Genomic DNA, 23,045 nt, shown 5'->3' with positions numbered 1-23,045 from the left:
CCAAAATCCTAGACCTGTCTACCTTCTAACTTCTAGAGGAATAGATGCCAGGCTGAAATTTTGGCACCTTTATCATCAGTGCCCTAAGCCAGTGCCTCACTTGATCCAGGAGAAGGGGAAGACTTGAGAGAGGGGAGGAAATACCAGATCACAGGTAGGGTGGTGAAGGAGAAGGATACCAGATTGGAGGGGGGTCAATGCAAAAGTTGGCTCAGGGTACCACAGTCCCATGAGCTGGCCTTGTCAATGGTACAGTATATGAATAATTTTAGGAAGTTTCAGAGAAGAAAAACAAAATTGTGATCCTCACTAAAATGTGTCTTTTTGAAGGCTTTCCAAAAAAGGAAGAACCATGATTCTCTCCATTCACCAGCCCCGCTATTCTATATTCAAGCTCTTTGATAGTCTGACATTGCTGGCTACTGGAAAGATGTTGTACCATGGTCCTGCATCTGAGTCTATTGAATACTTTAAAACTATTGGTAAGTTTAATTAGTATGTTCTAGCAACTCTAAGATTCACAAATGTACATTGAATAGTAGAGGAAATTAAGAAGACAATTAAGGGATAATTCTATTTATTTCATTTTCTATACTGTTCTCCCAAGGGAATTTAGAATGGTATACATTAATTTATTTAGGTACTCAAGCATTTTTCCCTGTCTATACCTGTGGGCTCACAATCTATCTAATGTACCTGGGGCAATGGGAGGATTAAGTGACTTGCCCAGGGTCACAAGGAGTGTGTTTGAACCCACAACCCCAGGGTTCTGAGGCTGTAACTTTAACCACTGTGCCACACACACCCAGCTAATTCTGTAAGGTGATGCCATGTTTTAGGTGCTAACAACAGGTGTAAGTATTGTAGTTATTTATATACATATGTATGCAGGTAAATGACTTCTTGTACAATACCAACCAAAAGAGCACATAGATATGCACATAAATATCATGATGAACATATGTTCTCTCTAGTATATATAATCAATTTGCTAACAGCACTTTAATATTTTACAAATCAATTAGCGAGGATCATCAAGACCATGTACTATTAAGAGTACATGATTTCATATACAGCCCTTATAGTCCTCACATAGAATATGTTACTGCCCGATCCTCAGAGGTACCACCTGGGACTCAAATACTTTCACTGTCCAAGGATTTTTTTTGTTTGTTTGTTTTTAATTCTTTATTTAGATTTTTTAAAATAAACAACAATTGTGCTTAACAGGCAACATACAATATTAATACATCCAATATTTCTATTAGTAACCAGCAGGTGAAACATGTTGGCTTTACAATCCCTGAAAGACAGACCACACAGCTAAGTACTTTTAAGATATAGTACGCTAAGCTATGCTTAAAATATTTATAAAAATTATTATTAAAACTACAAAAATAAGATCCAGTGAGGAGGTGGTGCTTAAATCCTTGGACAGTGAAAGTATTTGAGGCCCAGGTGGTACCTCTGAGGAACGGGGAGTAACATATTCTTATGTGAGGACCATAAGGGCTGCATAAGCACTCTTAATAGTACACTCTCTAGCATGTAGGCATGGCCATATATTCCAGCAGCAGGGCTAGTGTAAGAGATTACACCTTAAATCGAGGTCAATTACACTAGTATTTGAGAAAGAAAACTAGGTGACTACTTTTCTTTATAAAATAGACTTAAATAGGCACCTTAATTAGCCCTTAGTAGCCATCCTGCTATAGAATTGCCCTCTTAGAAGGCTATTCTGTAGAGGATGCCAACATTTAGGTGCCAAGAACGAGCATAAATGAACATACCACCAGCACATATGTGCACATATGTACAGAAAATCATAGGCATCGGAACAGGGGAGGCCACAGGGTCCATGGCTTCCCCAAAAATTGGTGGTCAACAGTTGGTGTCCGCCCTCCCACCCATTTCTCGATGTCGTACTTTATATCTTCGGGGCAGCTGCCACGCAGCGTCAATGAGCAGACCTGCCCCGGAACCCTTCATTCTGCTTCCAAGGGCTGACCTGCTCGTCGATGCTGCGCGGCAACTGCCCTGAAGATTTAAGATACAACACACCGGGAGGAGGTAGGAGGTAGAATTGGGAGGTAGAGTGCAGCAGTGCCACAGGATTCCGCTGGGGCTAGAGTGGTGCTCCTTGCCCCCCGCCCCAAAAAAAAAAAACAGTATTCCGCTGCCTATGCGTGAAATGGTGTATACTTTGAAAGTGAACATATGCATGGACAGACAGACTGGAGTCAGAAGCATTGCTCTTAATGTCTATGAAAAATGTTTTACGTAGCTAACGTCCATGATTGTATTGTGCAAAATATGTAGATTAACTTTTGTAATTAGTCCACTTAAAAAAAAAATTTCCAAATCATATCCCAAATAGTATATAAATAGTAACTCATCTCTTTTTTGATGTCCATTCAGTATTCAAGAATCTTCATCACTTGCAAAATGTACTGAGTGCTGATGTGCACATAATCCTTCAGACTACAAATGAATAAAACCCCCAACATGGCTGTAGAACTGCCCTCATAATGCTTCTTCCATTCTGTTTTTTGAAGGCTATGAATGTGAACCCTATAATAACCCAGCAGATTTCTTTCTGGACGTTATTAATGGAGAGTCCACGGCTGTGACTGCAAACAAAAAAGATGGAGAATTCCTGAGCATTGCACATTCTAACAAAGGTAAAATTTTGGATAATCTCTGTAACACAAGGTACCAACAAAAAGTTCAGATTCTGTCTCTAATTTACAAAAGCAGTAAGGTTCAGATATGTTTTTGAAAGTGAGCAAACCCTATGCTTCCAGATTGGAATGTTCTGCTTTCAAAAGTACCTAGCGTAAAGCCTTGGGGCTAGATTCTCTAACCAGTGCCGTTGTCGGCAGCCGCCTTAAAAGTGGCCGCCGATTGTGTGCCAATCGTGCACTAGCTCCGGTTACAGAATCGCGCCTTCAGCAAAGGCAGGCGCCGGAAAGGTAGGCCAGGGTTTTCCAGGCCTACATTTCTGGTCCCTACCTTTGATGTAAATCGTTTCTCCATAGGCACTTTAGGCTGCCTAACTCCACTTCCAGCATTAGCCACGCCTACAGTGGTTTTAGGCAACCTGAAGCACCTATTCCGGTGCCAATTTTTTTAGGCGCTGGTAGGCATCTTGAAACTCAGTTAAAAACACTGTTTAAATGGTATTTTTTTTACTGAGTTTGGGTGCCATTTAGAGCATTGGTTCCCAACCCTGTCCTGGAGGACCACCAGGCCAGTCGGGTTTTCAGGATAACCCTAATGAATATACATGGAGCAGATTTGCATGCCTGGCACCTCCATTATATGGAGATCACCTCTCATTATATGGAGATCTCTCTCTCTCTATCCTGAAAACCCAACTGGCCTGGTGGTCCTCCAGGACAGGGTTGGGAACCACTAGTTTAGAGCATCCCGGCCTAGGTGTATAATATCAAAGCAAGTTTCTGTGTTGTGCTTCGCTTGAAATCTGAATTGAAAAGATCAAGAATATATTGAGGCTCAATATAATCCTGAAGCTCATTTAAAAAATTTATTTTCAAAACGTTTTGATAAAAATAGCAGTAAAGAAATTGGATTCATCTGACCCAACCAGTCTATGGCTCTTGAAAAGAGGACAGGCATTAGCTCTTTTAAAATATATGTTAACTATCCTTCAGAAAAGGACTTATTTATAATTAGTGCCAAATTCTCATTCACTCACTGAGATACAAAAGATTTTTACATAGAAGCAGAACAGAGACCCAAAGGGCCTGAAATATTGCACATTACAGAAATTAATTTCTGGACTTGTTTGGCAGTACTGTTTATACTTGAATATAAGCCGACCTGAATATAAACCGGGGCCAAAGTATGGGATAGAGACTGGCTGAATATCCTCCCCTCCTTTCCGCGCTCCTGTCCCACTGCTGAGCCGGTTGCTGCCCTGAGTTCTGGTGGTTCAGGTGTACTAAGCAGGATCGCACTTTGGGCACTGCTTCTTGGCGTTGAGCAGCTTCCTGAATGGCTGTGGCGAGTCTCACGAGAATTCACAGGAGCCATTCAGGAAGCCGCTCAGCGCTGAAAAGCAGTGCCCAAAGCATACTCCTGCTCAGTGCAGCTGAAGCCAGAACTTGCAGCAGCAACTGGCTTAGCAGTGGGGCAGGAGAATGGAAAGCTCACTCCTGCCTGCTACACCTCTAGACCACCAGGGATTCCAGGTACGTATATCATACGAATATTGCAGCGGCATGCAGGATATTGGCAGAGAGGAGGTACAATGGGCAGGGCAGGGAGGGGAGACAGGGTGCAGAGCCTAGCAGCCCAGCAGAGGCCTGCAACAAGTCTGTAAGGGGGACGGGTGGGCACTGGCCCGAATATAAACCAAGACCCCCATTTTTGGGCCAATTTTTTGGCTCAAAAATCTCAGTTTATATTCTAGTATATAAGGTATTTATTGGCACACAAACTGCCTGTTTCCTCACAGGTACTGGCAACAGTTATACTTTTTCAACCAACAGGAATGGAACTAAGGTTCTGAATTACAGGAACAAAAATAGGCTTCCAATGGCTAGCAGCTGCCACGCCTCAAACACAAGGTTAGCAGTCATCTCGTTCAGCCAGGGCTATTTCTAGCCAGACCCTGGAAATAAGTTCATAACTCCACAAACAATAGCTTACCTCAACCTAGCAGTGTGTGAAAACAGTTTAGAATATCAGGTTGGAACCCTCTTCTCTTCTCTTTTCTCTCTAGGCTCTCTACTCCTTCAGACCTCTCCAAATGATTCCAGACTGGGGCAGAAATACTTCTCCCTGTCTAAGTCCCAACCCTCTGACTCAGCATTGAGCTGCAAAACTCAGGGCATTCTGGGACAGGTAGTTCTCGCAGATTTGTCTACCGCCTCCTACTGTCCCAGTGTATAACTGCAGGGTCATTCCATATTAAGTAGTCCAGAACTTCCCACTCAGCCATCTCAGAAATTGTTGACTTTTTTTCAGGGGATACATTGGCACCTCTAATAAAGATATCCAAAGTTTTGGGGCATGATCTCAACCAGTTCAAGAGTTAGGGGCCCCTTTTTTATATCTACAGAAGATGTCAAATGTGGACCCTCCATGAAATTGGACTAGTTGATATGGAATTACCCTGCAGCTTCAGTGAATAAAATCCCTGAATCTCTCACATCTGCCTAGAACTCCACTCTGAGAGGATTCAGTGAGACATAAGACCACATATAACATAACTTAACCCTCCATTGCCCCAGATATAATATGTAAACCACTTTGACTGTAAGTGCAGAAAGGCAGTATATCAAGTCCCATCCCCTAAAGGTAGGCTTCCATTTTATACAATTGCTCTTATAGTGTGACAGAATGGTACATTTCCCTTTCCTCCATTTCCAAAGACATGCAGGTCTGTTCAGCGACTGGGTGTGAAAAGACATAGCAAAATGTGCCTTGTTAGGGGCTATATGAGGCATATATGTCTGTGTGTCTATGTGTACAGATAGACAGATGGAGCCTCCCCAGTAGGTACTAACACTTGGGGAAAATATATCTAAAAATGTTTCTCCCATTATATGTCAATGAAAATAAGGCCTTAGGGGTTTCTTTCCTTGGGTACTCTGGGCCATGTTTACCGAAGAGCGTTTAGGTTTTTGCACCTAACGCGGGTTAACAGTCAACAGCAGCGTGCCTTAAGTGTGAAGAGTCTGTGGTAACTGTTAGGTGCATGTCTAGTATTCCTCCTGCAGTTTCCATATAAACGATGAAACCTTCCGCCCAATGTGCGGCGGTGGCCAAAAAAGCAAATAGGATGCTAGGAATTATTAAAAAAGGGATGGTTAACAAGACTAAGAATGTTATAATGCCCTTGTATTGCTCCATGATGCGACCTCATCTGGAGTATTGCGTTCAATTCTGGTCTCCTTATCTCAAGAAAGATATAGTGGCGCTAGAAAAGGTTCAAAGAAGAGCGACCAAGATGGTAAAGGGGATGGAACTCCTCTCGTATGAAGAAAGACTAAAATGGTTAGGGCTCTTCAGCTTGGAAAAGAGACGGCTGAGGGGAGATATGATTGAAGTCTACAAAATCCTGAGTGGAGTAGAACGGGTACAAGTGGATCGATTTTTCACGCCGTCAAAAATTACAAAGACTAGGGGACACTCGATTAAGTTACTTTTAAAACCAATAGGAGGACATTTTTTTTCACTCAAAGAATAGATAAGCTCTGGAACGGGTTGCCACAGGATGTAAGAGCGGATAGCGTAGCAGGTTTTAAGAAAGGTTTGGACAAGTTCCTGGAGGAAAAGTCTATAGTCTATTATTGATAAAGACATGGGGGATGAAAAGGTTCAGATCCCAATACTGCCTTACACACATACTCTGTCGTCTCTGGTACCGATGCAAAAAAAGGGGGAGGCATCTCATTAGGAAGAAAAGAACACACATGCAGACTATTACAGGGGAAAGCCACTGCTTGCTCTGTATTGGTAGCATGGAATATTGCTACACTTTGGGTTCTGGCCAGGTACTAGTGACCTGGATTGGCCACCGTAAGAACAGGCTACTGGGCTTGATGGACCATTGGTCTGACCTAGTAAGGCTATTCTTATGTTCTTAACACTCTTTACTTTCAGACACTATGAAAGCAGATGCTCCTACCACAATGTACTGAGATAGGTTCAACTAATGCTATGGTAACTGCACGTTTGATAGCCTGTGCTCAGTAGTGTAGAGCAGGTGAGAGGCAACCCAAACCCACCCTCTTCTACGCTCCCCCCATCCACTTCTCCCCCCCCCCCTGCCTTGTGCGCGCACCCCTTCCCTTTCCACATACTTTTTTAACATGAGCAGCAACCCCAACCTGCTGCTCGTGCCAGCATCGGCTCTTCCTCTGATGTCACTTCCTGGGCATGGGTTCAGGAAGTGACATCAGAAGAAGAGCCGACGCTGGCCACAAGCAGCAGGCTGGGGTTGTTGCTCGTGCCGTATATGTTAAAAAGGTACGGGGGAAGGGAAGTGGCACATGTGCAAAGTAGGAGGGGGGGCGGGGAAGGAAGGGTGCTTGTGCCCCCACCATGAGGGCAACCGAGATGGACCATCCCCCACCCCTTTACTATGCCACTGCCTGTGCACAGTGATGGAAATGTGCAGGCCCAGTCCAGTCTCCACCCATACCCTAGCCACTGCCCACTTTATCATATGCTAATCATTTAGTGCCAGATACAGGCTAGTACTTATGGTCAGAACATGCTAAAACCTGTGCTAACTGCTTACCATACCTTGGTAAACATGCCCCTGTATTCTTTTTTATAAAAGTTTTTCACTTTTCATTTTGAAGGCTCTTACAATATAGGATTTTGGATGGCAATGAATGCTAAGTAAAATACGCTTGTACTGTACATGGTTTAAGAAAGTTTATGTAGTTAAATTATAGTATTTTACTTTTACTTTTTTAGAGAATGTTTCTAATACTGATTTTATTATATTGTGACCATGTATAAACCATCTTGAACTTGGTAACTGGCTAATGCTGGGTTTTACTAAAAAAACAGTAGCGGTTTCAACTGTGGGCTGGTGAGGTAATTACTCCGACGCTCATGAGCATCAGAGCATTTACCTCGCTGGCCCATGGTAGAAACCTCTGCCACCATTTAGTAAAAGGAACCCTATGGTGATATAAATTCAAATTCAGAAAACAAAAATGTGGTTTGACGGTATCATCCTGTTCTTCAGAGACCAACACTGTTTCTGAATATGGCCTCGAAAAGAAGGAGAGCTCTCTGGTTGACAAGCTGCATGAAGAGTACCTGAAATCCAAGCAGTACACAGACACAATGAAGGAGCTACAAAAAATTGAGACTGGCAGGAAAAATAAAAAGAAGCGCTCGAGACTCATGAACGAAGTTACTTATGCCAATGGCTTCATTAATCAGTTCTACTGGGTAACAAAGAGGTCATTAATGAATATTGTCAGAAGTCCTCAGAGTTCAATCGCGCAGGTAAGCCTTTATTATAGGATGCAAATCTTTGTGCAGTTCAAAAGACTAGATCATGTGGTTGCTCTCAAGTAATGGCAAAATAGTCTTGACCAGTTGGTTGCTCTTATTGATGACTCATGATAATTCTTCTTCTTGGATTCTGTTTCAAAACGATGCCCTTATTCTTTTCTTGGATGCTTGAAAATGCAGCTAAGTTAGAATTTTTGTCTTTTGTAGCTAACTCAGCCCACTGGGAAGATACAGGAGGTGGAGAGTGTTAGCATGATTTTTTGAGCTCCTGGGCTGTTACCACATTTTACCACATGCCCTCAGCAGCAGTGGCATAGGGAGCGGGGGAGGGGGGTTGCCTGTCGTCATGGTGGGAGCACAGACACCCATCCTTCTCTCCCCCCAATCCTTGAAACTCCTCCTTCACACGTGCCTTCACTCCCCCCTCTCCACCGTACCTCTAGCTCTTCGCTGGCGCAAGCAGCAACTACAACCATCTAACGCCAGCGTCGGCTTTCCCTCTGACGTCACTTCTGGGTCCTGCGCCTAAGAAGTGACATAAGATGGAGAGCTAATGTGGGCAGCAAGTTGGTGATGCTGTTTGCGCCGGGAAAGTTGAAAAGGTACGGGGGAAGGGAATGGGCGGAGAAGGAGCAGGGGGGGACAGAGAAGTGGGCAGGGGAGGGGTGCCACCGCCCCGGTGCCTCTCACCCTCACTACGCCACTGCTCAGCAATATCTTTAAGGTGTCTTTAAAGAAGTTGCAAGCTGTGTGTATAAGACCTCTCTGGCTCCTTTTACATCCAAATCCAGAGAGCTGTTAAATGAAGAGGAAGACTTTCTTCTTGCCTTCAGGGCTCAAGTGACAAAGAGAGAATCTTCAATTCTAGGATCCTGTGCTCCATGGATGATCTCTCTAAACAACCATCCAACTCACCCAAATGAAATAGATATCCAGTCCTGGTTTTGCCCAGTATTCAAAAGCAATTATCCAGGTAGCAGAGCATGTTGCCCAGACAAGAGCCACTGACTGGGGCTAGTCATTGATTTAAAATGGTGATATCCAAATAATGTTGCTGCCAATCATTATGTACTGCCCTGATGTAATCAGAGTAGTTTGTGGGCAGATCAAGGTTGGTATCTGGAGTTATTTACAGGCTAATTCTCAGAACTCCCACAGTAAAGCCAACAGGGTAGATCCCATACCGCTGGAACAGCACTGAAAACTAGCTCTCCAATGCTCAAAGGAAATTATATTCAAATGATATGCATGCTGTAAAAGTGAAAAGAAAGCAGAGGAATGTGCTTGGCACATGCGCAGAAGAGTTTTGTGGTAAGCGCAGCTCGTGAGTGCAAGCACCAGGCAAACTTGACCATGAATCGGTGCCGCTCTTCAACTTTAAATATAGGCTTCTCAATTATTTTACTTGAAAGTTTTATATTTAAGCACCAATTTGTGCTTTCATTTTTGGGTTTGCTTGAACTTGCACACATTAATTTTTTTAGTACTACTGCTTACAGGTTTACACGGGCTTTCTTCCATGTCCAAAAGAAATCTAAAACTGGCAGATTTTCAACTAGAAATCAAAAGAAATCTTCTTATAGCACCTTCCATTGCCAGCTCTGAGCTGGTGCTGGTGTTGGTGTTATTTTTGCAAGGTTTGTTTGTGTGCTGTTCTCTGAGCAATTGAAGGCGCAGCAAACAACATCATTAACATACATTTGACTAAATTTAAATACAATTTGCGGCCATCTCTGTGACTCATGTTCCTGCACTGAAGCCCTCTGAACATTCCACGCAGATTTATATCCACACTGTTCCTGTGCTAATTGGCCTTTCCACCAACAGTAGGGTTCGAGAATCGGCTTGTTGGTTAGCAGCAATATTCAGCACAGTAAGGAGATAATTCTATAATAGTGTGTCTATACATAGTTAGATGCACATTCTATAGGAGAAAGGTGAAATACTTGCATATGCTGTTAAGCAAGAGCACTTCAAACCAGTCGGAGGCAACATGGATTCACTAGAGGCAGGTCTTGTCAGACAAATCTGATCAATTTCTTGACTGGGTGACTAGAGAATTGGATAGAGGATGTGCGCTAGATGTGATGTATTTAGATATTAGCAAAGCCTTTGACAGTGTTCCAGACAGATGTCTAATAAATAAACTGAGTTCCCTCGGGATGGGTCCCAAAGTGACGGGCTGGATCAGGAACTGGTTGAGTGGAAGGCAACAGAGGGTAGTGATCAATGGAAATCGCTCTGAGGAAAGGGATGTTACCGGTGGTGTGCCTCAAGGTTCTGTTTAACATTTTTATAAACGGTATTGCTGAAGGGTTGTCGGGTAAGATTTGCCTCTTTGCGGATGATACCAAAATCTGCAATAGAGTAGACATGTCAGATGGTGTGAATAACATGAAGAAAGACCTGGCAAGCTTGAAGAATGGTCTGAAATTTGGCAGCTAAAATTTAAAGCTAAGAAATGCAAGGTCATGCTTTTGGGCTGCAAAAACCCAAAGGAATGGCACAGTTTAGGGGGTGAAGAACTTATGTGCCTGACAGAAGAGCAGGACTTGGGTGTGATTGTATGTGATGATCTTAAGGTGGCCAAACAGGTTGAAAAGGTGACAGCAAAAGATAGAAGGATGCTAAGGTGCATAGGAAGAGGTATAGCCAGTAGGAAAAAGGAGGTATTGATGCTCCTGTATAAGACTTTGATGAGACCTCATTTAAAATATTGTGTACAATTCTGGAGGCTGCACCTTCAAAAAGATACAAAAATGATGGAGTCGGTCTAGAAGAAGGCTACTAAAATGGTGCATGGTCATCATCATAAGGCGTATGGGGACAGACTTAAATATCTTAATCTGCATACTTTGGAGGAAAGGTAGGAGAGGGGAGATATGATAGAGATGTTTAAATACCTACTTCATGTAAATGTGCACAAGTTGAGTCTCTTTCATTTGAAAGGAAACTGCAATGAGAGGGCATAGGATGAAGTTAAGATGTGATAGGCTCCGGAGTAATCTGAGGAAATACTTTTTTTACGGAAAGGGTTGTAGATGCGTGGAACAGTCTTCCGGAAGAGGTGGTGGAGACAGAGACTGTGTCTGAATTCAAGAGGGTCTGGGATAGGCACGTGGGATCTCTGAGAGAGAGAAATAGATAATGGTTACTGCAGCTGGGCAGACTAGATGGGTCATTTGGCCTTTATCTGCCATCATGTTTCTATGTTTCTAAGTTACATAGATGAGTCCCACATGCCACCTATGTATATCCCAGGTACATGTTCAGACCTCAAATTTTGAAGGGTGCCAAAGTACAAGGTGGAGGAAACACAATTTTGTGTCATCTTGTTACTGCTCTTTGTCACTCCGAAATTTCCACATACCACCCAGAGCTAGTTAGGGTCCCCAATCCTGCCAGCAGACGTGCTCCTCCCACCTGCAACTACTGCTACTTCATGTAAGGCCTCCCCCCACCCCAGTACATGCTTGGTGTTCATGAAACTGAACATGTGGAAGTGGAGGAGCACTACCACTGGCGAGGCATGGGGACCCCTGCCAGCCAGGGGCCCCCAAGACTCCCTTGTGGCTACACCCCTGTTATACCCCTAGCTGTAAAACTCCAAAACATTTTTTAAAAAAACAAACAAATAAATTGGCACGTGGATATTTTTCTTGCTAAAATGTCTAAGTGCTGTTTTTTTAAAAGTTGGACATTTTGCAGGACATTCTCCCTTCAGAACATCTAAGCGGTAAAGGAGCATGTTAGGGGCGAATTAGAGGATGACTATGGGCAGGTTCTGGCAGGCTTAGATTTGGGCATCTTGCAGATAAAATCAAACTATTCCAAGGACATCCTGGAAGGAACTTAGATATTTCAGGCTAGACCTGTTTTAGAAGTGTCTAAGTGCCTGACCAGATGACCACTGGAGGTAAGTATGCACGACCCTCCCACACACTCCCCCAGTGGTCACTAACCCATTCCCACCCCCAAAAAATCAGAATGAAAAGTACTTACCTGTCTCTAGAACATCAGCATCTAGCATGGGGAAACCTAATAGTGCATCTTTAAGTAATCTGGTGGGTAGACTGCTGAGCCAAAAGAGAGGAGGAGCCAGTCCCATAAGCCACTCTAACCATTACATTTATGCTAGAGAACGTGAGGCCACCAAAACCCTACTATATTACCATGTAGGTGCCACCTGCAGCCATAAGGGATGTTGGGAGTGGTAGACAGGTAGGTATAGTAGGTTTTGGGAGAGTTGTGGAGGACTCACCATAAATTTTAAGGGCTTATGGTGAGATGTACATGTGCACCCTTTTATGTGAAGTTCACAGCAGTGCCCTCTAAGGTGCCCCACTGCTCTGTTAACATGTCTATAAGACCTGTCCATCAAAATGCTGGCTCCTTCCACATCTAAATGGTCTGCATTTGGATGTTTCTGTGGTTGAAAATGGGGTATAAAGTTGAACATTCTGGTGGCCTAGATGTCCCATCGACCTAGATGTTCAAATAGACACCTTTCAAAAAAAGGTTTTGGACATCAAGAAGTGACGCTTTTGAAATTGTGCATTTCTCCCCCCCCTCCCCCCCGATTTTGGATGTTTTGCAGGAAATATCCAAATCAGACTTAGACATTTTTTGTAAAAATGGCCCTCCTTGTAAGTTAGGCCAACAATGCAGTTAGGCGGACCATGGCTGAATAGCACGATCTTCGTAATTCATATATATTCTTTTATAATATATTAAGTTTTTCACTTCACTTTGCATTTTGCATAGATTCATATATCTTTTGTCTTCACATGTTTGTGATATTCATCACGATCTTTCACCAACTCATTACTATCAGTTTCATTCACATCTTTCATCTCACATTGTCAATATTCTTTGCAAGTTAGATATCACTCACAGTTATAGATTTCATAACCACTACCTTTCATAACTTACATATATATCCTTAACATACCCCTCATTATTTATAGAACCGCTGAAGAAGACTTTTGGTTGAAAAGCAGACCATGTTGGATCCTGTATCCCTAGCGGAATAGGTCCTTTAAGATTTTTATGTGGATCATTTTACTTTTATGTAGATGATTTTGTTTTATGTGGATGATATTAGTGTACCTTTGGAACTTTGACATTTTCAAATAAAGTTCATTTAGGAACATCGTCATTCCACAGAGTTTCTTTTTGGTTTCTTCTGAATATCAGCTAGGACATGCATAACCTTTAAAATTTTTCTGATCTCTCAGATTTTCTCCCCCGCACCCCCCCCCCCCTTGAAGGTCACAATAGGACCCGCAGACCTACCTAAGACTCCCTAGTGGTTCAAAGGGGGCAGGCATGAACCCCACTCGCTCCTGCCCATAGTAGCTTCCTCAACAAAATGGTTGCCATTGCCTCTCACTAGATAGAGTGGAATTAGGAAAGATACAGAGAAGAGCGGCAAAAATGATAAAGGGAATGGGAAGGCTTCCCTATGAGGAAAGGCTAAAGTGGCTGGTGCTTTTCATCTTGGAGGAGCAATGGCCAAGGGGGGGGTATGATAGGGATTTATAAAATACTGAGTGGAGTGGAATGGGTAGATGTAAATTGCTTGTTTACCCCTTCCAAAACTACTAGGACTAGTGGCATGCAATAATCTACTAAGTAGTAAATTTAAAACAAACTAGAGAAAATATTTCTTCACTCAACATGTAATTAAACTCTGGAATTTATTGCCAGAGAATATGGTAAAAGCAGCTGGTTTAGCAAGGTTTGGATAATGTCTTAAAAGAAAAGTCCATAAGCCATTATTAAGATGGACGTGGGAAAATCCACTGCTTATTTCTAGGATAAACAGCATAAAATCTGTTTTACTCTTTTGGGCTCTTGCCAGATACTTGTGACTTGGATTGGCCACTGTTGGGGAAGCAATATACTGGGCTTGATTGACCATCAGTCTGTCTCGGTATGGCAAACATTTATGTTCTCATATTTGGACTTGAGTTTTTCTGTCACTAACACTGCATGTACACTGCTTAAGTTATCTTTTGGCTTTAAACTGGTATTATATACTGCAAAATATTCTTTAGCTAAAAGTTCAGAAATGTATTTCCTCTTCTTGCAGGTGGTAGTCACTATTATACTGGCTCTGATAGTTGGAGCTATCTTTTTTGGTGTAAAACTGGATCGCAGTGGTATACAAAACAGGTAACTCTTTGAAAGAATGCATGTCCCTGAGACTGGTTTAACCATTAGGGAAATGACACAGATGCTAAGGGCAGCAATGTTGGAGAGGGGTATTGGGGGGGGGGGGTGGATGCAAAGAGCAACTGCAGTCAAAGTAGAATAGTTCTTCACAGCCACCCAAAGATCAATCATTCTTAGCTATAGCAAGAGAGTGTAATTTTCAAATAGGTTGTTTACTCAAGTAAATGGCTTTTGGATACTGAGCTCATTATGAATTGAAAAACATTCTTTTAAATATTGCACTTTGACTTGTTAGATCAATGTCTCGCAAACTTTGCGAGCCATGGCACACTAAACGGGCAGCCACAGCTTGAGGGCACCCGGAAGTGCGCAGACATTGCCATGATGATGTCACGCGCATGTGTGACATCATCACGTCTACGTCCAAGCATGCGTGGAGATCCTCCAGTTGGGGCCCTGAGCCGCCAGTAAAGGGGATGCTGAAAAAGAAGAAGCATGGAGAGGAGGAGAGACGCCAGGGAGGAGGAGAGGCGCTGGCAGCGGCTGACTGCCTACAGGATGTGCCTCTTGCCGGCACACCTGATATCTCGATTGCGATACACTGTGTTAGACAAACACGGATTTTTCCCAAAATTAATTTTTTTTTTAAAAGTGGGGGCTGGGGGCCACTAAAGTTCCAGGGATTTGGGTTTTAATGTCAGGGTTAGATCAGTTTGGTTTGTGAGTGGAAAATGTGAGCCAATAAACTACCATAGGTTAAAGAGACCAATGCAGAAAACTACCGTACATTAGGGTAGGGGTTTTAGATTAGGGTGTAGACTCAGTGGCTTTTTTTTTTTTTTTTTAAATGCCTCTTCCTGTCAACGTGTGAGTTGTGATTGACAGGCAGGGGAAATTTTAGCAGTGAGCTACAGGTTACTGCTGCATTTTCAATGCAATAATTTGCATACATATTGATAACTGCATTGCTGCAATATTTTTATGAACTTATTTTGCAGTAGAAGCTGCAACCTTAGAGCAGTGGTTCCCAACCCTGTCCTGGAGGACCACCAGGCCAATCGGGTTTTCAGGCTAGCCCTAATAAATATTCATGGAGCAGATTTGCATGCCTGTCACATCCATTATATGCAAATCTCTCTCATGCATATTCATTAGGGCTAGCCTGAAAACCCGATTGGTTTGGTGGTCCTCCAGGACAAGGTTAGGAACCACTGCCTTAGACAACAGAGTGCTGCTCTCCTTGTAGTTTTCTGAATCAGCCCCTTAGTGAAGAAAATGTAAAATCACAATTTGTTTCCTTACATATACGTATCTCCTCATTTTTTCTAAAGCCACTGGAAAAATCTCAAATACCATTAAAAGGGAAATGGTATATGGATCCCAGCCCTCCTGGATCCAATTCCTGTGAAGTTTCTATTAGCCCCTGAGCTGGTTCTGCTATGATCAGAAGAACTCCTTTTCCTCCTCCTCCTCCTCCTAAAGCTTCATTTGACCTCCAATTCTTTTCTCACTTAAGGGAAGATTCTCAAATGTTCATGGTAAAATCTGACAGGTTGCTGACGCGGCCACTATTGTAATGCTTTCAAAAAAGCGAGTCATTCTTAATCATGCATGCAAATGAGGTTCACGGAGGGTCCCTAAATTTGTGTGTGCCAATTGCTGGTGATAGCGATCGGCACATGCGCAGAATAAACCTACAAATTTTTTTTTTAAAAGACCTCAAATCAAAGATCAGCAGGAGAGATGCCTTCTCCCTCCTGCCATTGCCGTCAAGCAACCCACCCAACACTGCCCTCCTCCCCACAGCAGGAGAGATGCCCAATCCCTCTTGCCACTGCCATCAAGCAACCTTCCCCGATACCCCCATCCCTGGGAACGGAAGGGATACCCACTCCTGCTGCTGCTATAAAGCGACACCCCCCTCCCCATACAGGCAGCAGTCGGCATGCCTACTCCCCCTGCTGCCATTGTGCCCCCGACGACCCCCCCACCTACCTTTTTCAGAATTGCTGGCCAGAGGGGTGCTTAATCCCTCCGGCCAGCAGACTTGCTTCTTCAAAATGGCAGGCCTTCCCCTCCCCGGAACATCCTGAGATGCATCAGGGAAGGGCCTGAGGCTCTGATTGGCCCAGGTTGCTTAAGGACCCTCCTGTGGGGAAGTGGTGGGAAGGACTGAACATCTCTCCTGCCAGGTGTGTCGAGGGGAGGTGCAAAATTTTCTGTCATTGCATGAGCCAATCAGTGCTCATGCACTGACCAGAAATTAAGACTATGACAGCTCAGACCTGCTGGAAACTTTTGCATGCAAATGTAGGACAGCGAGGTTAGGGAATCACCCAGCAAATTAGGGAATCACCCAGCGATAATGAAGAATCGCCCGGAGTGCTCGTTTAAATATTAATGACCTTGTTGTAATACATTTGCATAGCAGAGTCAGAGACTGCCAGGAAAAGACCATGGTGAGCCCTTTTGAGAACTGGCTAGTAGAATACTTCCATGCTAAACCAGTTGAAACCGGTTTAGTGACCATCATTAAAGGCACGGTGGGTTTTGAGAATCTTCCCCTTAGTTCAGAGATGAAATCTGTGTTTAGGCTACAATACATACAGACTTCAGATTTCCCACCTTTTGGACAGGGCTTCCTCCTACTTAGACCTTATCACTCTCCCTAACCTGGAGCTGCTAAACAATAATAGTTCATATACTTGGTAGAGCCACTAGAGGACTCTACATCATTATATCAGTGCCTTACAGTAAACTGACAGAAGTATTCATCTTTTTGAGTGACTCTTTTTTCAAAACAATCAGTGATTTTACAAGCAGGGCCATTGTGTGGGTAGTGTGGTTGTACAGGGGAGATGGGATGCAAAAATCATTCCCTATCTTGTCTCTCAGTTATGCTACAGTAAGCGATAGCTGTGTGGTGGAGGTGTTTTTCTAAATATTTTTTCTTTGTAATTTTATACCTATGGTCAGGAGCATCGCAAGCCACAAATGTGCCCTAGGCAACACATCCCCAAGTACTCCGATCTTTCTTCCCACCTTACTCACTTTTGTGGCATCAACAAGGGAAGCCAATGGATGGGATGCAATTTTGGCACTATGGCTTCCCTCATACCCCTGTGCGGCCACACTTAGATAGCTATGGCCATGCCTATGTTATTGATCAACTCTGATAGAACTAATGAGAACAATTTAAAAACAAGCAAATAAAAGGTGTTCAGTGTGGTAATGTTTTGTAATCTCTGTCTTTTTAGGATTGGCTCTTTGTTTTTCATATCTACGAACCAATGTTTTTCAAGTGTGTCCGTAATTGAACTGTTCATCAGGAATAAAAAATTGTTCATGTAAGTATGGCTTCTTCTGAAATACAATTATTGTTTACCACATGCACTGTAGCACGTTGGAGTTGGTTGGGCCTGAACATGCAGGCCAACTACTGAGGTGGTCCCTGCTAACTGATGAACTGTACTGAGACTGTGCTCACAGGATGCTTGCTTATAGAATACCTGTTTAGAGCGAATCTTGTGTCAAACTTTGGGCGCAGCACTTATGCCTACTGAAACCTGGTTTAAATGCTGGTACGCAACTAATGCACACATCAACTACAAAACCAACCACTGTAACATACTAATCATAAGCAGAGAAAACGTATTTAAAAGAAGGCCTTCAGAAATGGCACTCAAATCGGATAATCACTTCTCCCTCGAGTCTTTGCCGCTGGCTTCCTCATTGGCCCATTTGTTTTATGTTTTCCGATATATATATATATATATATATATATATATATATATATATATATATATATATACGTCTTATAGCCCGTTACATTAACGGGTGCTAGAATATATGTGTGTGTGTTTGTCTTTATTTCTTTCTCTCTCTCTCCTTAGCCGCTTTCTGTATTTCTGTCTTTCTTTCTGTCTTTCTTTTTCCTTGGCTGTCCACTACCATCCCGCACCCCTCCTGACCCAACTCCCGCTGTCTTTCTTTCTGTCTGTCTCTGTCCCTGGCCCCCTTTGTCTGTTTGTCTTTCTGTATATGTCCCTGGCCCTGTGTCTTTCTTCTTTTCTTTCTGTCTCCCTTCCTCCCTCTTTCTGTCTGTCAAAAGCAGCATCCCCTCCCCCTCTATTTCCCTCCCCCCACACCAGTTCCCTGTGCACCTGCCCCTGTGTCTTTCTGTCTCCCTTCCTCCCTCTGTCTGTGCAAAGCAGCATTCCCTCCCCCTTCCATTTCCCTCCCCCCCACACCAGTTCCCTGTACAGCAGCATTAGCGTTTCCTCTACCCTCTTTCCCTTCCCACAGTGGCGACTACAAACGCGGGTCCGAGTCATTTGCCGCCGCCCCCCCTTCCGTTCCCGCGGGCCCGACTGGCGATTTAAGCAGCGTGTGCATCAGTGTTCACACGCTGCTTCGGGTCCTTCTACTGCCCTGATTTACTCAGGCACGTCCGGAGCAAATCAGGGCAGTAGAAGGGCCCGAAGCAGCGTGTGAAGACTGATGCATACGCTGCTTAAATTGCCAGTCGTGCCCGCGGGAACGGAAGGGGGGGCGGCGGCAAATGACTCGGGTCCCGGGCAGCGGAAAGTTGCTGGGCTCCGCAGGCCTCCCCACCCCACCATCCTAACGTCAAACTGATACCTGAGGCCGGCCACCACCACCACCACTTCCGCAGCTCGCTCGCGCTTCGGCCGGTAGGTGGAGAGCAGGGAAGCTTTTGTGATGCGCGAACACGCAGCAGCAGGACGGACCAGAAGCCGCACTTGCGCACTTCCTATGTGTCGCTACAGCTCACAGAAAAGCGGCACACACTTAGGAACTGCGCATGCGCGGCCTAGCATTTTATTATATTAGATAGATATATATATATATATATATATATATATATCTTTTTCAAATCACCCAAATTACACAATATTTAATTTCATATAGTAACATATAATTTCATCGGAAAACAAAATAAATGGGCCAATGAGGAAGCCAGCGGCAAAGACTCGAAGGAGAAGTGATTATCCGATTTGAGAGCCACATCTGAAGGCCTTTTAAATACGTTTTTTCTGCTTTTGATTAGTATATTACAGTGGTTGGTTTTTATTTCCCCATCCATTATCCCTTTCTCCTTTACCGCCCTCATTTCTTTCCCTCATTCTTTTATCCTATGCCTCTCCCCTTCTCTCCCACCCTTATAATTTTTTCCTCTCTGATGTTGCTCCCGACTTTCTTGAACAGTAGTAGCAGTATGGGTCATGGAGTCTGTGAACAGATGTGTCACTGCTTGTCCCTGTGGCCTGTCTCTTATGAACAGGAAATTTGTAACTAGAGAAAGGAGGTGGGCTCCATGCAAATTTAAATGGAGCCAGAAGGCTGACATGGCAGTCTTTAAGCAGAAAATGGGTGCTATGAATCAAGGAAAGAGCCTTGAGATACAGTGCTTCATAATAATCCAACCATCCACTGCCCATTGATCAGTTCCAGAAGATGGCTCTGAGCATCACTTTGTTCGTAAACAGGGCTTGCACTTTTCCACTGCTCTTTAAATATAATTCAAGAGATTCCCTGAAATAGAAGCAAAATCAGGTTTGCTAATAAGAATCATGATTGGGTAGGGACCAAATCCACTGACCATGTTCAGCTAATTTTTGTAGAACTTCACTGGCTCCTGGTTGACAGTAGGGTAAAATTCAAATCACCATGCTTCTTCAGATGCTTGAACCATTTAATGCCAATTATAGCCAAAACTTTGCAGTTATTTGAAGTTAAGTTATGCACACAACTGTCCCTGTTCTATAACTTGTGCACGTACATTTTTATGATAGCTGGAAATTTGAGTGCCCAAGTTTATAGAATGATGATAGCGCATATTGTGGTAGCCAATTTGCTCCTTGTTAATTTTTCTAAAAGAAAGGATCCCATTTTGATGGCTTTCCAACAAAAAGCATATCACTGTATCAATTCCTTTCAAATATAGAGTAGAATCTCAGTTAGTATAGCAGGGTTTAAAAAAGATTTGGACAATTTCCTAAAAGAGAAGTCTGTAGGCCATTATTGAGATGGCTTGGGGAAATTCACTGCTTATTCCTAGGATAAACAGCATAAAATCCATTTTACTACTTGGGATCTAGCTAGGTACTTGGGACCTGGGTTGGCCACTGTTAGAAACAAGATACTGGGCTTGATGAACCTTCAGTCTGTCCTAGTATGGCAATTCTTATGTTCTTTGGAGTTTCACTCCATCAGTCCTCAAAAGAGAAAGCAAATCAATTCAAGTGTCCCAGCATACATGAGAGAATCTCATTCCATCAAGGCCCACAAAAATAAGCATAAAATTATATTCATCCCTTACATTTTCAAGGGGCTTTCATTAATGAAGTGACGGGGTTCCCCTTTTGAGGCTTGATGGAGTAAAATTCTCTTGAGTACAATGGATTTCTGAAGTGATTAGGACATTTGTTGATGGCATATGAATCCTTTTGATGTTTGTCAAGGGTCTCTTAGGGGTAGGAAGAGATAGCAGATGATGTGGATGGGCAGACTGGACGGGCCACGTGACCTTTACCTGCCATCATTTTCTATGCTTCTGTATTTGGGGAATTTTTAAAAAAATAATATTATACATTACTGAATAAAGAATGTTTGAAATATTTAGATTGAAATGCTTTTTTTGATTGCTTGGGTATATTGCCATCCATCATTAATTGTGATTTCCCTTATGAAAAGGTATAGAATGAAATGCATAGAGAGAAGAGAGTTTTACTGCATGCATTTCACATGGATGCGCTAAACATCAGTATTCCTGTTCTCTTGCTTTGTATAGCCATGAATACACCAGTGGATATTACAGAATATCTGCATATTTCTTTGCTCTGATATTGGGTGACTTGGTGATTTTGAGAACTATTCCACCCATTGTGTTCTCATGCATAACTTACTGGATGATAGGTAAGTGGGATAAAATGTTGGTATAAATTCATAACAACAGATCAGATCCAGTCATATATAAAAATATCTTTTTTATTGAATGCTTCCCCAAATTCACCAATCATATAAGAGGATAGCTAAGCAATTCAGATAGAAGCCAACTATCCATAGAGTTAAAGGCTATCTATACTTCACTCTTGCTCTATACTGTAAGTAGCAAATTACCTGGACTGGACGGTATACACATCACAGTACTGATATTTTAGTTATATTATTAGTCATTTCTAACTTATCTTTGGTATCTGAAGATTGGAGGGAGGCCAGTATAATGCCGGATTTTAAGAAGTATTCCAGAAGTGACCTGGGAAATCATAGACTAGTGAGCCTGATATTGGCACGAGGCAAAATAATAGACTATTATAAAGAACAAAATTACTGAACGTATACATAGGCTCGAATTAATGGAACAAAGCCATTATGTATAGATGCACCTTTTTGTCCAGTTTCTGTTTTAACTAGATTATAAGCTCTTTCAAGCAGGGACTGTCTCCTTTATATTTTGGTATACAGCACTGCATATGCCTGGTAATGCTATAGAAATTAGTAGTAGTATGTTCAGGCTGCTCTATGGAGTAAAGACCTAGAACAACTCCTATTGCCCACCACTTATGAGGTATTCAGGAAACGCCTCAAAACCCACCTATTCCTGAAATACCTAGACAGTTGACCCATTTCCCTCTTTCCCCTCCCTTGCCCTTTCTCCCCATTGTTCCCCACATCCCTTAAGTTAATTCAACTTGTACGTCAACTCAACTTGTACTCCACTAATCTTTTGTAAACCACATAGAACTTAACGGTATTGCGGTATATAAACTATTATTATTATTATTAGCGTTTCATCAAATTTTAATAAACTTGAAACTTAAATGTTGTCTTATCAGACTGGTACAGAATTTTTAAGGCATGAATAAACATGTAGATAAAGATGAACTGGTTGATACTGTGTATCTGGATATTCAGAAAACATTTGACAAAATACCTCATGAAAGACTCATGAGGAAATTTTAAAAAATCTTGCAGCAGAAGGCAATATCCTATTATGGATTAAGCACTGGTTAAAAATAGAAAACAGAGAAGGGTTAAATGATCAGTATTCTCAATGGAAAAGGATAAATATTTGGTTCCCAAGGACTGCTGCTTTTTAACGTACTCTGGGGTGGAGAGTAAGCTTGACAATGCAAATCAACACAGCCAAATTATCATGTGCTAACTGATTAGTGTGTGAACCCTTAGGCCCAAATTCTCTAAACGGCACCGTTGTTTTAATTGATATTAATTAGCATAGTAATTAACCATGTCTTATAAAACTAACTAAAAATTCGGGCACCTACAAAAGAAAAAGGACACCGTAATCACAACTATACCTAATGGCACCTAAGGTCAAAAGGTATGGTTTACGACGGAAATGGCCTTAGGTACCACTGGGTGCCTCTGTAGATTCGATTCTCGTCAAACATAGGCACCGGTAATGTAGGTTCTATGCTAATGACTCCCAGATCTACCTCTCCATGCCGGATATCTCTATGGGAGTTCAGGCCCGAATTTCAGCCTGCCTGTCCGACATTGCCGCTTGGATGTCTCACCGCCATCTCAAGCTTAATATGGCTAAAATTGAACTCCTTATCTTTCCGCCTAGACTCGTCTCCCCCCTCCCACCATTCTCTATTTCGGTGGATAACGTTATCCTACTCCCTGTCTCGTCGGCTCGCAATCTTTGATTCCTCTCTCCTCTGCTCAGATCCAACAGACAGCCAAATCCTGTCACTTCCTTCTCTATAATATTACCGAAATCCGTCCTCTTCTCTCTGAACACACGAATCAAAACCCTTGTCCATGCTCTCGTCACCTCGCATTTAGACTACTGCAACATACTTCTCTTGGGC

The 23,045-nt window shown here is 42.8% G+C and overlaps 1 protein-coding gene across 2 annotated transcripts in view; it reads left to right on the top strand.

The window, feature by feature from the left end:
* LOC117360079 (broad substrate specificity ATP-binding cassette transporter ABCG2-like) overlaps positions 1-23,045 on the top strand; it is a 76,561-nt gene that overhangs the window by 33,907 nt on the left and 19,609 nt on the right. For both annotated transcript variants that reach the window (XM_033943717.1, XM_033943718.1), the window contains 6 exons: positions 331-482; positions 2,556-2,681; positions 7,733-7,998; positions 14,102-14,184; positions 17,442-17,531; positions 20,999-21,123. In XM_033943717.1, coding sequence (XP_033799608.1) covers positions 331-482; positions 2,556-2,681; positions 7,733-7,998; positions 14,102-14,184; positions 17,442-17,531; positions 20,999-21,123 — 842 coding nt within the window. The remainder of the gene's footprint in view (positions 1-330; positions 483-2,555; positions 2,682-7,732; positions 7,999-14,101; positions 14,185-17,441; positions 17,532-20,998; positions 21,124-23,045) is intronic.

The sequence above is a fragment of the Geotrypetes seraphini genome, chromosome 4 (genome assembly GCF_902459505.1).
Source record: "Geotrypetes seraphini chromosome 4, aGeoSer1.1, whole genome shotgun sequence".
Lineage (NCBI taxonomy): Eukaryota > Metazoa > Chordata > Amphibia > Gymnophiona > Dermophiidae > Geotrypetes > Geotrypetes seraphini.
This window is presented reverse-complemented; position numbering and strand designations above follow the sequence as displayed.